The sequence below is a fragment of the Jaculus jaculus genome, chromosome 4, assembly GCF_020740685.1.
Source record: "Jaculus jaculus isolate mJacJac1 chromosome 4, mJacJac1.mat.Y.cur, whole genome shotgun sequence".
In the NCBI taxonomy this organism is placed as follows: Eukaryota; Metazoa; Chordata; class Mammalia; order Rodentia; family Dipodidae; genus Jaculus; species Jaculus jaculus.
The window spans coordinates 87,584,017-87,601,699 of record NC_059105.1 but is presented as its reverse complement, the minus strand read 5'-3'; the positions used below and the strand labels follow the sequence as shown (position 1 = coordinate 87,601,699).

Here is a 17,683-nt window from a genome sequence, read left to right as displayed (position 1 = left end):
ACCTATATAGCTTCTCTTAGAAACTTCTGTTCTTGGTACTTACTATGCGCTAGAGTGGCTGGCTGGGCACAGAGGCAGAACATGCTGTCTCCTAGATCTTTGGTCCTCAGCCTTTATGGAGATCAAAAGGAACCCTAGTGCTACTCAAAATATGGAACCAGACCCTCTAAGGTGGAATTGAACCAGAGTGTTTTTTCAAAAGTATAATTGACTTTAGATTGTCCCTACTTAGGGCCTCCTCCCTTTCCACCAAATGGGGCTATGCTCTATGCCTCTACTTTCTGAAACTAATTTTTAGGCAGGTGTAAATAAATGAAGAGTAGTCACCAGAATCCTGCAAACTGTGTTCTGAGATTGTTGGAAACATGAGTCACTTTGAGACTCAATGGCCCTCACAGGTTGAAGGCTGTTTTAGTAGCATCATGCCCTGTGCCTCACTAAAGATCTGCCTCTGACTCCTCTCTTTAGTGCTTGGATGGTTCCTCTTTCACTGCAAAACATGATGGTGAGCAGAAAGAAACCACTCACTCTTTTGTGAAATGTATGTTATAAAACCGCTTCATCTTCTATTCAGTACAGTTCAATAAATGAATGTGCTATGCATTGCTTCAGATGATGACTATGTAGCAGTTTAGGAGATAAGAGTGTCCCTGCCTTTGTGAGACTTTTTTTTCTGGTTATATGTGTTTGTATTAGTTACCTTCTCATTGCTGGGACAAAATCCCTAATAAAATTCAGTTTAAGGGAGGAAGGGTTTATTCCAGTTTATAGTTCCAGGTCTCAGCCCATCATGGAGGATTGAAGACAGGAACCCGAGGCCACTGGTCATAGTTAACCCTCAGTGAAGCAGAGAATGATGAATACTGCATATTTAGTCAGCCATATCATTTTAATTCAGTCCTTTGACCCCAAACCCATGGACTGACACCCTCCACCGTTTAGCAGGGAATGTCACCCTCTATAGTTTAGCAGGGTCTCCCTACCTTCACCCAATAGTCCCCACTGAGCATAGAGGCTAGTTTAATCTACATAATCTCTTACTGGTCATTCTAGGTCCTATCAAATTGACAATCAGAACATTCCATCACATTGTGTATATGGACTTTAACATGACTGAATTAAATGTCTATCAGTTGAGGAGAATTCTTGAGGATTGGCCCGAGTCCCCCTAAGCTCACAAGTGGGATCAGGAAATGTAGGGTTTGGCAGGTGAAACCTGTCCTAACTTTGCAAAGTGTTCTCCCAGGGACTGTGCTTTAATTTAGCATGCTGGTGGTTCAGGTAATGCTGACGGATGGCAGAAATAATAGACAAATGATGTAGTATTTGCTTCTCCATCCCTCTCCCCAACCAAAAAAAAAACCAATAAAACAAACCAAGGACAATGACAGAATCAAGTTCATCTTTTGGTTTTTGTGAATAACTTTCAAGAAGTATTATTTGTTCTAAATCTCTTTTTACCTGATATTTTTAATTCCATTTATATGAAAACCTCTTGGGGACCTATGGTTCCCAGTATTTTATCTATTAAATTTGCACATTTGATGAAAGCCTTAATTTGAGCTGAATGCATATTCAGGCCTTTGGGGTTTACTTCACAAATGCTTGCAAACTTCTGTACTTCAGTGGGCCAGTGTAATTCCCAAAGCATCTATTTTTGGTGGTAATATTACTAAAATTACTTGATTCAAACAGACATATCAACATGACAAATCTCTGTCTTTCAAGGTACTTGAGTACTAAATTATTTAAATCTTCAGTATCTCTCTGAAAAGCACTTTGTTAAAAAGGAAAGCTGTAGTCAGTTAAAAAAATTTTTTTTTAATTAGTTTTGTACTTAGTGAATACAGTCAAGTTGGTGCCATTGTTTGCCTCCTACTTGTCCTCTCCTCTCCCCCTGGCCCCTCCTTGTTGGGGTACCTAGGTCATGCATTGTGGAGTTAGCCCTCAGTTATGGGTAGGAGGAAGTGTCTCTGCGTGTCATGACCCAACGTGTGGCTCTGACTTTCTTTCCGTCCCCTCTTCCGCAAATTTCCCTGAGCCATGTTGGGTTCATTTTAGATCTGCTTCAGTGATGAGGTGTTGGGGGCCTCTGTGTCTCTGGATATCTAAGTTGGTAGGAGTTGATTGTTCTCTGTGTCCATCTCCTTCACCCTTGTGCTGGTACCAGGTTCACCAAGAAAACAGCACCCATGCTTGTTTCGCCAATTATTCTTAGTTTCAGCTGGGGCCCTTTTGAGGTATGATGGAGCGGTTCTCTCTTTAGGATCTGAGTCTATCTGAAAAAGAGAAGCAGATTCTCCAATGGAGAGTAAAGTTAGCACCAGATAAATGGGATAAACCTTATTTTAATAGAGAGAATTTAATAGGTGTAGGCCCTCTTGTAGCCCACGATTGGTGGTAGCTTGATAATGGAGAGCAGGCTCATTTTTGGATCTGGTTCTGACTTGTTTCCCAGCTCCAGGTTTTTAACTGGGAACTATATTCTTTGATTTTGAATGCATATTAAAAACTGGCAGAAATGCAAAGACATCCAAAGAAAAAACAACACATTTGATAATGGGAAAAAGTAACCAAGGATCAGGTTTGGTTCTTGTTGCTGTTTGAGCTCACTAGCTTTGGAGAGAATAGTGTATGAGAGAGAAAGAAAAAAAAAATTCCCTGGAAATTATTAATGTTAAAATACCTGCAGCTAATGTTGGAATGCTTATGTTTGGAATGTCTTGTACACACAAAACAATGTATGTTTCAGGTTTGCGGAGAAAAACAGCGCTTTGAGAAGTTGATGGAGCACTTCAGAAATGAAGACAATAACATAGACTTTATGGTGAGTTATAACTGTTCCTACAGTCAATAAAGTAGACTCAACTTCAGTGCTTTTCCCTTAATTCACATCTCCTACAAAGGATGGGAAACTAAGTTTAATAAGCTGTAGATACATTCTAGAATATCCCTCTTCATCGGTATTTCCCCTTTGTAGCATAATTTACAGTTTTATTCATTTCCTACATGCTTCATCAAAGGACAAAAGTACTGATAATTTATAGCAAATAGAGGGAAAGGAATGTAATTGAGAAAAAGTTGAGACCTGGTACAATGCCCCCAGTTGCCTGTTGTGGTTCCTAAGGATTCTTAGGATCTGTGGAACTGGATCTTTTTGACTCACGAGGCTCTAACCAGTGTTCTTCTCCAGACGTGCTCAAAGACTGAAGTGTTTTGCTTGGGAGGATAGACAGTGTGTGTCCTCCACTTGACTTTCTGCTTTGTCATTCTGTGGCCACAGCCACCGTCAGATGGTTGGAGCACTGGAACTCTAGGTGCATAGCCACCTTGCCGTTCTCAGGAAAGTGCAGCACCACGCGTCTCAGCATTCATGAGTTCTGATTCCTAAATCTCCATCCTGTCCTGAAGACACTTCCTCACGCAGAACTTCCCCAGACATGCTACTTTCACTACATTCATATCTGCCAGCTTTGATTTAATTCAGTTGCCTTAGGAAACTTCTGGACTCTGGAGATCTTTCCCTTAGTTTTATCTCGCAGAATCCCTGAGCCTAGGGCAAGCACCCCAAACGGGTCTTACATTGCAAAGCCTGGGCTTAGGATGCCACATAATATTTTTGTTTGAATTGTTTCAGTGACTATAAGACATGAAACAGCTTTGAAGATCTTTTTTTGTGTGTGTGAAAAGTTTCTCCCCCTCCCCTGGGACCTCCTGTGCATCCTTGCCTTCAGCCCCTCCCAGAATCAGAAAGATGAGATCCTTTATGGGAAAGCTTTTCTGTTCCATAAAATACGCTATTTGCTTTTGTAAAGAAAAAAGATAAATGTGAAACAACGGTTACTTTTACAATGACTAATTAGTTCTTGTTATTTAGGGGTTTTTGGAGAAGTTTCATCTGATTCTGGCAGTGTTGATAAATATGTCGAGAGCCACGTGTTGGCTTTTCTTCTTGGGTTCTTTGCTGGGTCTTGTCAGGAGGAATTTATTCTAGTGGAGCTTAGGTTGGAAACCAGAGCCCCACTTCCACCCCAGGCCTCAGGCTGAAGCCAGCCTGCAAGAGGCTTATGAGTTTGTTTGGACAGTGATATCTTAGATGAAAATGTTGGGATATGGTACATAAAAATAGATGTCTGAATTTTTGGAAAATTGAAAGTACCTAATTATATTTCAGCCATGTTGCTATTGGATTATTAGCTCTAGAGCCCAGTGACCCGTGTCCTTACCCTGTGAAAACGTTCTCTGCAGCCTCTCATTATCCACACCCTTCCCAATTGGCTTGCGCATTACCTTCGTCACTCACTTACGGTCCCTGCTAGAGTCTAGTGAGTCCGTTAAACACGTGTGTCTGCTTCCCACTTACTCATTTGTACAGGTACTGAGGTGCCTTATCTAGAGGCCACTTTGCACAGGACTTTGCTGCACTAATGCATCAACTGCATGCACATGTCTCTTAGGCATATCATAAAACTATCATTTAGGCCTGTTTTCACAAGAGTAATGAAAATGTGCCCCAATTTCTAATTATATTTTGCCTCCAGAAAATGAGGCTTTTGATGAAGGCTGTGGGAATGTAATTGGGCTTCCCAAACTCCAAACCAACATATTCCTGTGTTCTTATTTATTTATTATTATATTATTTTTTATTTTTGTTTTTTTGAGGTAGGATCTCACTGTAGCTCAGGCTTGCCCTGGAATTCACTATGTAGTCTCAGGGTGACCTTGAACTCATGGCGAGCTGCCTACCTCTGCCTCCCAAGTGCTGGAATTAAAGGTATAAGCCACCATGCCCGGCTTTCCTATATTGAGAAAAAAACAAAAACCATCAAGATTATTTTTAAAGCTCATTCAACTATAGAACCTGAAGTACTGTTTTTTTGTTGTTGTTGTTTTGTTTTTAGTGAATTCAAGAATCCTCCGTGTCATTGAGTTTACACATCTTCTAAAGATGTCTACTGTATAACACGTGTTCAAAGAACAATTACTTTAGTAAAATCATGTTTTTTCTTTTTTTGGTTCTTTGAGGTGGGGTCTCACTCTAGCCCAGGCTGACCTGGAATTCACTACGGAGTCTTAGGGTGGCCTTGAACTCACAGTGATCCTCCTACCTCTGCCTCCCCAGTGCTGGGATTAAAGACATGTGCTACCATGCCTGGCAAAATCTTTTTTTTTTAAAGAAGATTACTCAGTGGTTAAAAGTATTTGCTTGTAAGCCTGCTCACCTGATTTAGCACCCATGTAAATTCAGATACCAACTGCCATACAAGCTTGTGATCCCAGCATTGGAGGCCGAGCCAGAGAATCCCCAAACTCATATGCAGCCGCAAACCAAGAGAGATCCTGTCTCCAATGAAGGTGAAAGGAGAGGAGAAAACACCCTGAGGTCATCCTGTGACCTCTGCTGCGTGCCATGTCAGGCATGTGGCCATATTCACATGTACCACACACCTCCACACACACATATACATAAGCACACCAACAAATAATAGTAATAAAAATTTAAAAAGTTAAAAGGAGTTGGGGGTCTGTGAATACAGCTCAGCAGCGGAGAAGTTGTGCATTGTACCTGAGGCTGTGAATTTGCTCCTTGGTCCTGGGGGGGAAGGGGGAAGAAATTGAGTGAGTAGGGTTGTTCGTCCAATACATGTGAACCTTGGTCTTTTAATCTTTTTCCTTTCCCCCTAGAGCCTCTGCTGGGCCATAGCTGGGGAGGGACAATAGGCATCAGACACTGTCTTCATAGGTAGACAGCTTGTCCCTGTTGAAATAAGTATCTGTTGACTTCTGTTAGTTATTGAACTGGGGACTGATTTTCTCTGGGACATGTCTCAGGGCCAGTCTTGAGGACAAAGCATGAAATACAAGGTATAAATGGACTAAAATTTGGAAGATGAATTACTGTTACGTTGGTAGGATAGTGCTCACAGTGAATATTTCGAAGGGATTACCTTGTGAGGTCCTAGATGATTTCCCTGTTTTTTGTATTTTCATATTCTGTATGACACATATCTTCAGTAACTAAAGTTTGCTGTATATACAGAGATTGGATTTTCAGAACAGTTTAACTGAATTGCAGTTAATGGTTCACTCACTTCCACTGAAGATATAAGATTCAATATGAACTTAGTATATTCTTAGGGTTGTGCAATCATCACCACAATATAATTCGTTCCCTGCCATACCCCCCAAAATCCCTGTGCCATTATCAGTCATTCTCCATGTATGCCATGCCCAGCCTTAGGCAATTACTCATCTCTTAGTCTTGATATCTAAACCTATTCAATATGCATAAGTAGAATCATAAAATATGTGGTCTTTTTGATTGGCTTTTTCACTTTCTATGAAGTTTTCAAGTTCATCCACGCTGTAGCATATAGCAGTATTTGATTCTATTTTATCACAATATTTTCTATTGTATGACAAAAACATATTTTGTTTATTCCTCAGTGGATGGATATTGGAGTTTTTCTGCTTTTGATTGGTATGAATGCTATTGTGAACAATTTGTGTATAATTTTTTTGTGTGGACATGTATCAATATTTCTCTTAGCTGTATATTTAGTCATATGCTTAGTCACACAATGTCATACAAAAACTCTGTGTTTAACATTTGAGTAACTCACACTTTTCATAGTGGTTGTATTATTATTCTACATTCTCACCAGTAGTGGCTGAGGATTCCATTATCTCTATATCCTTATCAACATTTATTATAAAGTATGAAGTAATATCTTATTTTGCAACCTTTATAAATTTTTTTAAATTTAAAAACTATAAAATGCATTTGGGTGTGGTGGCTCAAGCCTGTAATCTCAATAGTAGGGAAGCTGAGGCAGGTCGATACTCTTGAGTTTAAGGCGAGTCTGAATTACAGATTGAGATCAAGACAGCCAGGACTCCAGAGTGAGACTCTGTCTCAAAAAACAAAAAACAAAAACAAAACAAAACAAAATTTAGGGATTCATTGAAATCAAAGAAAATGAAATTGGTAAGTGAAGCAAGATTTGTGAAATTAAGAACATGTACCTGCAATTAAACTCAGGGGGAAAAAAAACTTTGGAGCTCATTTAACCCCTTCCTTTTTACCCTTTCATTTCAGGTGGCCTCTATGCAGTTTATTAATATTGTAGTCCATTCAGTAGAAGACATGAACTTTAGAGTTCATCTTCAATATGAATTTACCAAATTAGGCCTGGATGAATACCTGGACGTGAGTATAGCCAGCCCTTTGGTGTCAATGTAAGAATTGATTTATTTGGGCTGGAGAAATGGATCAACAGTTAAGAGCACTTCCTTTGTAAGCATGAGGGCTTGAGGGGTCCTGAGACCATTTAATTTCAATTCCCTAGCACTTGTGTGACAAGTTGGGTGTGGCCACGTGTACCTGTAACCCTAGTCCTGTGGGGAGCACAGACCAGAGAATTTCTGGGACTTAGGGAATAAGCAGAAAGTTCCTGAATCAGGGAGAGAGAAAGCATGGGCATGAGCAATGCAGGAGGGATGCAGTGTTCTATTGTGGCCTCTACATTTGTACATCTGCACACATATTCCACAAAGTACAGTGATGCACATGCAAAAACCTGACTTATTGCCATTCTCAAAGGTACACTTTTGTAGTTAATGAAGAATGCTCCAGGGCTAGGGAGATGGCTCCATGCCAGCCCAGTTTTAATTTCCCAGTACTCGTATAACTAAGATGCAGAAAGTGACACACACATCTGGAGTTTGTTTGCACTGACAAGAGGCTGTTGCATGTCCATATTCTCTCACTCACTATTGCTTTCACTCTGTTTACAAATAAATAATTTGTTTTTTAAAAAAGAAACTCTGGCTGGGAAGATGGTCAATGGTTAAAGGTGTGTGCTTGCAAAGTCTGCTGGCCCAAGTTCAGTTCCCAAGTACCAAGGTAAAACCAGATATACAAAATTGTATTTGCATTTGGAGTTGGCTTGCAGCAGCCAGATGTTCTGACATGCCATAAACTCTGTCTCTGTCTGTCTCACTGTAGTTTTTTTTTTTTTTTTTTTTTTTGAAAGGACCAAAAGTTTTATAGTCAACAATTGTCATGCTTTTTAAAGGGAGCCCATCTGGGCTGGAGAAATGGCTTAGCAGTTAAGCGCTTGCCTGTGAAGCCTAAGGACCCCAGTTCGAGGCTCAATTCCCCAGGACCCATGTTAGCCAGATGCACAAGGGGGTGCACGCGTCTGGAGTTCATTTGCAGTGGCTGGAAGCCCTGGCTCGCCCTTCTCTCTCTCTCCCCCTCTTTCTCTGTTTGTCGCTCTCAAATAAATAAACAAAAAAATTAAAAAAAATAAAGGGAACCCATCTGAGTGATGTTATCTGCCAATGAAGCTGGACTCTTGCAGAAAGAATTTCTGGGAGCACTGTGGGTCTATTGTCTGTAGCCTTTTAGGAGTAGAGTCAGATAACCTTGTGCAGCCTTCCTGCAACTTTCTTTTGCTTTTGGGATTGCTCTGTGTCAAGTCCCATTGCATCTAGGCTGCTGCATAATTTGTATGCTTGGGTACTCTAGGGACCTAATCTGGTCAGGGAGTGTCAAAACAAGACTGCTGTAGAATGATGAGTAAATGCTTAGATCATAAAAAAGTAATGAGGAAGCAGACACTAGAGACTTCCTCCTGGAGCTGTTCAATTCTGCTTAAATTGTTTGTGGCTTTAGAAGTTGCACTTTCAATTCTGGGGAGAAGGAGGGTTAGTTTCTTCTGTGTGCTGCCTTGCAAAACTATTCAGCCAGTTCCCCAAGGCTCTTCAATAAAGAAACAGAAAGTTGATATGTCATCCTTAAATACACTCAAGTAGCCTGTGTCCACTAGATTGTCCTGTCCTTTGCTCATCAGGTAGTTTCTGCTGTACTTTTCATGTGGGCAGGGGCTAGGTAAATTTGGAAGACCACTAGTGGTAGGGTGTAATTGCTGGCTATAATTCCTACGCTGTTTCTAGCTATGAAAATGATAAAAGCATTTCCCTTGGACACGCCCAGAGTTTAGCTGTTCATTTTTATTAGGAATAACCAGGGGATTGCACACATGGAACCCTCAATTTCATGGGAGACCAAATTATAGGATTGGTTATCTGACAGCTTTGCTGACCAGACCCTTCGGGTTACCAGCAAGTAGACTGGCATGATGTCTAAAGAGTCTACCATAGGGAGTCAAAAATAGGTTCATGTGAGAGTTCTCTGAATCATTTGCCATTTGCCCTTTATGTAAAGATCCACTGATACCATTTTGAGAATATTTTATTGAAAAACATTTTGTGTGTGTGTTTTGCTTTTGAGGTTTATCTGTCTTCTTTCCTCATATTCTCTATTAACAGCAGGATTTGAATGAAATTAGGGTATGCCATTTCCTAGAGATGTCAATGCTTCAGTTTTGTGATGTTTTCCTTTGGGCTCCAGGTTATAACAGCAGGAAATGGGCAGCATCACTTACTGTGAATCTTGGGAAACAGCTCATGAAGCTGCTTCTCTATTTCCTTTTCTAGACCTTATCTATATTTAGAATTTTTTTTTCAGTTATTGACTCCTGTTTAAAAAATGTATTTTGACGACGTCCTACATGCATATATCTTGATCATTATTTATTGTGCTCTGACTCTTAAATGAAGATGAAACAAACTGTCTTCATTACAAGTTGAAAGGTGGGATTTCAGGTTAGAACTTATACATGTAAGGTATTAAAAAAAAAAAATCTCTGCATGTCTTTAACTGTGATATCAGGCTCTGGACCCTGATGTATATAATCAAGGTGTTTCAAGGAGTATTATCACAAGTTTATAATATATAAATACTCTCAGTTCACAAAGAAGTCTTGCAAGTCATTGATTCATTTCATTAAATTTTTTTGACATCATCCATGTGCCAGATATTACTCTGGACATTTATCAATCTCTAGGGAATGTCATAATGTATGTTATGGAGATTTGGCCTCTAATGTCACCCTAAGGCTAGCTGAATTGCTTCAGTCTCAATAATCTGGTATGCAGTGAACTAGGGTTCACTTTCTGACCTGTTTTGGTGAGCTTTAAGCTGTTTGTGTAAGGAACTGCCTTACAGAAGGAATCTTAGAGGGCTAGCTCTAGAAATTTATATTTGTTTTTAAAAATATTTTATTTATTTATTTGAAGGGCAAACAGACAAGACAGAATGGGCATGCCAGGGCCTCTAGCCACTGCAAACAAACTCCAGACATATGCAAAATGTGCTTCTGTGGCTTATGTGGGTACTGGGGAATCAGACCTGGGTCATCATCTAAGCTGTCTCTCTAGCCCGCATTTTGTATTTATCTAAACCCAGGGTCAACTATAAATGTGTACAATGTCTGTCCCAACTAACACCCCTGTCCCCCAGCCAGCATCACTACCCAGGTCAGATCTTCCCATTGCAATCTCTTCAGCTACACAGGAACCCTCAGGTTGCATGCCATGTGGCTCTTCCTTTTCAGAGCTGTTTTCACTGTTTTGGTGGTCTTGAAACATCAAAATGTTTTAGGTTGGACTAGGAATGACACATACACAATACATACATATTTGGGAGAGGCACACCAGGAAGTAACCTGGTCCTACCCTCTTAGGTTGTCAGTCCATAATTCTCTTCAGAAGGGTGATGTGTTAAGCCTTCGTGGGGAAGGATGGACTGTTGGATCACTATGTCCTATATCTGCAGATGCACTAACACCGTCTTCTCTGGAACTTCTGGTTTCTAGAAACTGAAACATACTGAGAGTGACAAGCTGCAAGTACAGATTCAGGCTTACCTGGACAACGTGTTTGACGTGGGAGCTTTGCTCGAAGATGCCGAAACCAAGAATGCAGCCTTGGAGAGGGTGGAAGAACTGGAAGAGAACATCTCTCATGTAACTACATCTCAGCGGGTTGCAAAGCAGAATCAATGTTAGCTTTTGTGGTAGTAATTTAAAAGATTTGTAGTCTAGGAATGGGCAGAAGCCTGGAATAAAAGGCCTCTCAGAAGTTCTTGTAGGTTCAAGAAGTCAAGCTCATCACTTAAAGTAGCAGCCATTGCTTTGCCCCTTCTCCATTTCTGTGGAGTTGCATACCCTGGCACTCTTAGTTGCTGGTGTGAAAGAGGTGGATGCTTGGTGTTACTGATAGGTTTGAGATGAAGAAGTACTTTCCAAAGATAAACCACCTTCTCAAAGTGCAGTAAAGCCTTATGGCCAGGGCTAGCCAGTGTCTCTGACTTGAAGCTGAATGGTTCTGTCTGAGCATTTGTTCAAATTCTAAACAGGTTGATCTCAATTGCAGAGCTTTCCCAACTGTCCTCTTCTTTGAAGAAGCGTCCTCTAAGTATAATGTCACCCGACAACAAGAATAGGGGCTTGAATTTCTAAGGATATTTATTGCCACAAAACAAGTTAACTATGAGTTTAAGAGCGTTCAGAGATTCACACTTCTCATATTGTAAGAACAAATAGAAAATGGCATTTCTCAAAAGCCCAAGCATTATGAGGACCAAATTCTTCTCCTTTCCCCCCCCCAGCCCAACCATGTTGAAATTAAATTAATAGCCTGGAAATTATAAGCAAGTGCTCAATCACTGAACTACATTCCCAGCCTGTGAGGACCAAATACTTATCATGGGTTGATTGGCATTTCTGCTTTAAAAAAAATAATTATTTAGCTAGGTGTGGTGGCATATGCCTTTAATCCTAGCATTTGGGAGGCAGAGGTAGGAGGATTGCCAAGAGTTTGAAGCCACCCTAAGACTACATAGTGAATTTCAGGTCAGCCTGGGCCAGAATGACATCCTACCTTGAAAAAGAAAAAAAGAAAAAAAAAATATATATATACACATACATACATACACACACACACACACACACACATACATTTATTTATTTGAGTTTTAGAGAGAGAGAAAATGCATCCCCTCCCCACTCCCAGGCCTCTTGCAACTGCAAACAAACTTTGGACACATACAGCACTTTGTGTATCTGGCTTTATGTGGGTTCTGGGGACTTGAACCCAGGCCAGCAGATTTTGCAAGCAAAGTCTTTTACCACTGGGCCATCTCTCCAGCCTTGCATTCTATACTGCATAGTCAATTGATTGTATTTGAAAGAATATTATATTTCTGTTGGAAGTATCCACTTATTACTCCACATATTCTTATACTTCATGTGCTTAATTATCTTTTGTTCATTATAGGCAAGTCAGTGAACCAAAATGCCTCCCTTTTTTTTTTTTTTTTTTTATTTGAGAGCGACAGACATAGAGAGAAAGACAGATAGAGGGGGAGAGAGAGAATGGGCGCACCAGGGCTTCCAGCACTGCAAACGAACTCCAGACGCGTGTGCCCCCTTGTGCATCTGGCTAACGTGGGACCTGGGGAACCGAGCCTCGAACCGGGGTCCTTAGGCTTTACAGGCAAGCGCTTAACCGCTAAGCCATCTCTCCAGCCCATGCCTCCCTTTTTTAAAGCACTACACTGACCTGCATCAGGCGAGGATCTATAGATCCACTTGTTCTTCCTTTAAAAGACTGTATTGTTCTTAACCTCAAAGTTCCCACCCTACTCCCATGCCCCTCTGCATGCTGTTACCTGTGCTCATGTTCAGCGAGATGTAAGAAACCGGAAGTTGGGGCTGTGGAGATGGCTCAGGACCTGGGTTTGGATCTCCAACCCCATGTAAGATGCCAGGCATGGTAGCACTCACCGGTGATCCCAGTGCTGTGAAGGCAGAGATGGGAGAATCACTGGGGCTGGCTAGCTTGGCCTCCACACGCACCTGCACATTCATGCCCCTCCTCCCACCCACACGGCACACACGCCGCACATACAAATCAACCAGAAGTTGCTTAGTTTTAGAAATTTAGATGAAAAATGACATTTCTTTTTGAGGCAAGCCCAATAGACTGGCTTTTTTTTTTTTTTTTTTTTAAATATGAGAGAGAGAGGGAATTGGCATGCCAGGGCCTACAGGTACTGTAATCAAATGCCAGACATGTGTGCGACCTTGCGTGTGTGTGTGACCTTGTGCATGCATCACCAAGTGTGTCTGGCTTATGTGGGACCTGGGGAGTTAAACATAGATCCTTAGGTTCTGCAGGCAAGAGCCTTAACCACTAAGCCATCTCTCCAGCATGAAAAACAACATCTTAATGCCTGGCTCCCTCTTTCTCTCCCAGCAACACATGACCATAGTACATCCACTTTTGTAGAACTAGCCTTTTATTCTTAAAGTAGTGTGGGCAGAAGCCTGCAGTAGTGCTTTGTTTTAGCTGTCTGCCCAGAATGACAGGACTGTGTTTTCTGGATCAGCAATTTCTAGAAGCTTTTGCCTAGTCATCCACTGTTGGGGTTGCGGGGGTAGGTATTCCTTCCCTTCTCATCTTTCTGTTTTATACCTTTGCTAGCCCCAAAAGCATGTATGTGTATGATCAAACATTAAGGAGCTAACATATGGGTTTTATTAAGGCCACATATAAATTATTAATTCCCGGTAGAAACAAATATCTATCCCAGACCATATTATAAATATTAACATTTCCAGAAAACAACTTGTGGAACACATGCAAGACTCTGACTGGTCCCTGGCAGGATGGGAGCTTTGCTTTCTAAAGACCTGCTGATCCTGTGTTGTGACACAGCTTCCTTTTTAAAACCTTTACAGCTATCTGAAAAGCTGCAGGATACGGAGAATGAAGCCATGTCCAAGATTGTGGAACTGGAAAAGCAGCTCATGCAGAGGAACAAGGAACTGGATGTTGTGCGTGTAAGTATGTTGATGACAGCCACCCAGACGGTACAGCAAGCACTGTGCTCCAGCTCTGGGCCACTCAGATGTGGAATCTGCTCATGTCAGAGGAATGTGTTGATGCAGCATATTTCTTGGAACCATTTAAGAGGTGATACCCAAATGAAAAGTATACAGACTATGTACACATGTGCATGAAATCAGACATTGGAGATTCGGTCTTTCCTTATCACAGATTTAAGAGCAACCATGTTTTCCCATCTGGAGGAGGCTGAGCTGATTCTGTGGATCTTACCCATTTTGTTGGAAATGAAACAGCATGGACTTTATTCATACTACATATTTATTTTTGTTAGGAGTTGGGCTTCATTGTAGTTCTTTGCTTCTATTCAAAACCAGATTTGGTAGTTGCTGTGGAAACAGTGACATCACAGTACAGGTTAGATCTAATGGCATGAGCCAACAAACACACACACACACAAAAAGATGATTTATTATCAGATAACCCCAGCTGTCATTCAGCCTCACTTTTGTTTTTCCTTTCTTGTCAAGTATTTATGGAGTGCCCTCCGAGTGCTTGGAATTGTGCAGAACGTAAACCCACTATAGCATGCCTGGAGGGCTGTCAGACACATGGCTTGCCTTCACACCAATGCTAATGCCATGGCACATTTTATATGATGGTTATCATGTCTCTGTGTGTTGCTTGATATTCTGACATGTCCTACAGTTAAGTCTAGGAAATCTATTTTCTGGCACGCCATCAATACCAAGTTGTAGCATATGGACTCCATTCCAGTTCAGACACTTAGATTATAAATGATAGACGGTGCGAAGAACGTTTCCCTGCATGCTGGAGGTTTGTGGTGAGAGATCACATGTGCAATGCCCAGCATGTAGCCTCAGTTACACAGAACTCCTTTGCTCATGGAGCCCCAATGAAAGGATTAGGACAGCCCTTGAATTGAGAATTTTGACCTCTTTGTTTTTTGCTAAGAACTCAGAAATAAGTAATACATTAGTGGAGGGAAGCTTTGGTCTGTCTGTTTTGCTAACTGCATTACCAAAGGAAAAATGTCATAGCAATTGCTGTCTTGAGCAGGGTCAAAGAGATATAGTGATGACCTGAGAAATCCAGTCACACAGTCCACTTCTGGTCACTCCATGCTTTGGAGATCTTTTATTCCTAACATGATTTCTATTTCAGTTTTATTTAGAACCCCTTTGTCTATTGTTAGCTGGTATGTGCATCTAGGAGTTAGTTACAAGTGTATTTTAAAGTAAGTGAAAGAAAAACATGCTGAGCCATCAAAACCCCCTCAAGCTATTTCAAAGCCAGCTTTTGGGAATAAAAGTCATCTCTACTCTGTTTCTTTGTGCCTGCAGGGACAATTTTGTCAGCTGCATTTATTGACTGGAAAGAACTTCATTACCAGTGATTGATAGAGTGCATTGTATGCACTATTAGCTCAGTTAATAATTACTGGGATTCTGTCATATTTGTTGGCTAAGTTCCACAAATTTTCCTCTTACTCCTATTAGTTTACTCAAGTAAGCACAAGTCTTAATGTCACATGAAAACAAGCTTCTGACCATAAGTTGTTTTGTAGGAAATCTACAAAGATGCAAATACTCAAGTTCACACATTAAGAAAAATGGTCAAAGAAAAAGAGGAAGCCATTCGAAGACAGTCTACCCTGGAAAAAAAGATCCATGAGCTGGAGAAACAGGGGACCATTAAAATTCAGAAGAAGGGGGATGGGGACATCGCCATACTGCCAGTTGTGGCCTCTGGCACATTGGCTACTGGGTCTGAAGTAGTAGCGGGTAACTATGTGGGACCAGTTACAGGGGCTGCCGCCTCAGGACCCTTGCTCCCACCTCCCCCACCACTACCTCTGTCATCAGACACACCTGAAGCAGGTAAGAGGCCTTGGTGGGAGGTTAAGGAAGTGTTCACTTTGTTCTTTGCCTTGCTTTTCTTAATATATTCTTTTTCTTATTTTAAGGAGGATTATATCTTGAGATTAAGGCCATAAATTCTTGTCACTTGTTACAGTATTTTCTCCATTTGCCAATAAGGAAGTTTATGGCTGTTTTGTTTTTATACACTTTATGTGCACACAGCACTTTTGTAGGAAGGGTATCCATCTATTTTTAAAAATATGTACACTTTCATTTCTCTAGTGCAAAATGGACCGGACACTCCGTCTATGCCGCCGCCCCCACCCCCGCCCCCTCCCCCGCCCCCACCTCCACCCCCTCCGCCACCACCTCCTCTTCCTGGCCCTGCTGCTGAGACTGTGCCAGGTCCTCCTCTCCCACCACCCCCTCCTCCCTCTGCACCCCCGCTGCCTGGGACATCTTCACCCACAGTGGTTTTCAACTCAGGATTAGCAGGTGAGAATACAATATGAAAACTGAGGTACTTCTGTAAGAAACACTGATTTATGTCCCTGTAGAAAACTGACACTGCTCTCTCAAAGACTAAGTCTTTTTCAACAATACACATCTTCTCTTAGTATAGGGTATAGTGTATAGGATAGTATTCCTGCTGATGTCACTAGTGGAGAGAAAGTGTTCATCCATGGGTGCCATCATCCTCTGAGTAGTCTCTGCTGCACTCCCTCACAGTGGCTCCAACCTCTTACCTCCTCTCCCTGCCCTCCACTGGCTGGACCTGGTGAAGAGAAGAGAGCTTAGTTACCTTCTTAATGATAGCACATATCTTTAGGTTCATCAAGAATTTCCTGGGCATTTGTCATGGCCAATGCTCTGGAATAGGGTGATACTGTGTACATCTTTTAATAAAGGTATTTGAAATGTCATTTACAAAAAGGGGAAATGCCATTATGAGCAATTGCCTGTTACAGGCTTCCAGACATATCTTCTGAGCATCTATAAACATCAGAATTTACTAGAGGAGATTTAAGCTTGAAGGGGAAGTGCTGCCAACAGCAATATCTCCATGCTTTGAAAGTCTTCCAAATAAGTCATGCTGTCCCTATGGCTAACCAGGAGATGGAGTACACCTACCTCACCAGAAGTAAGAGACAAGGGGAGGGGGAGCAGGAGTGCTGCTCTAATGTCTTGAAATAAGTTGTTGGTTTTGACTCCTAGAATGAATTTTTACTCTCTCCTCTAACCCTGAGCCATCTCCCAACCATGGCGTGTTGCTGAGTGCTTGGTTGCTCTGAGGTTGCAATCCCTGTTACAATGGGTAACTGCTTCCTCACGCCCTGCAGGTTTTCCATGAACTTTCATTTACTGTGAGCTGCCATCCCAGAGCCTCTGCTTCCAAGGCTCCAGCGGTTCCCAAAGTCTAAATGACAGTGTGTTCCATGAAGATTTCCTTGTCTTTGTCCCGCCAAGGGCGCTGCCAGCAGCTCTACCAGACAACCATAGTGCTAGTCCTTCCCGGTGATTGCAATTTCCTGTAGCAGATTCACCCACCCCACACGCCTGTGCACAGTCACGTTCAGAGTATGTTAACAACTTATTTTTACCCTGTAAGGTCTACCCTGCTTACCATTCTTCTAGAACTTTCATTGTCTGTTCTGTCACCAGGCTATTTTCAGCGACCGAGTGTGGAACCCATCGTTGTCCTGTGAACCTGGGCCCCTGATTAGGCTTTCCTTGTAGCCCAAGGAGCATTTACTGTGAGATGTGACTGTGTGACCCCTTATCTAGAGCTACACTCTTTCTTCTTGGCAGAAGCTAGCATGAGTGGTTCAGCATCCGCTTCATTCACCTGAGCTCTGACATAGAACTCACGGCCACTGTGGCAGGGGAGAGAGCCAGAGGCTGAGACTGCAAATTTAAGGCTACCTTCTGAAGGGCTGTGCCTGAATGGTTTATTTCATTTTATTTTTCTGCCTTGGGCCTTTGCCACTGCTTAATTTTAAAAACCTGTTGGCTCTTTTGAGTGTCCCAAGTTTAAGGTGTCA

The 17,683-nt window shown here is 41.7% G+C and overlaps 1 protein-coding gene across 8 annotated transcripts in view; it reads left to right on the top strand.

Annotated features, from left to right (window-relative positions):
• Positions 1-17,683, top strand: part of Fmnl2 (formin like 2) — a 323,333-nt gene that overhangs the window by 282,435 nt on the left and 23,215 nt on the right. For all 8 annotated transcript variants that reach the window (XM_045147180.1, XM_045147184.1, XM_045147176.1 and 5 more), the window contains exons 10-15: positions 2,753-2,827; positions 7,100-7,210; positions 10,725-10,874; positions 13,653-13,754; positions 15,347-15,659; positions 15,924-16,136. In XM_045147180.1, the coding sequence (XP_045003115.1) occupies positions 2,753-2,827; positions 7,100-7,210; positions 10,725-10,874; positions 13,653-13,754; positions 15,347-15,659; positions 15,924-16,136 (964 nt within the window). The remainder of the gene's footprint in view (positions 1-2,752; positions 2,828-7,099; positions 7,211-10,724; positions 10,875-13,652; positions 13,755-15,346; positions 15,660-15,923; positions 16,137-17,683) is intronic.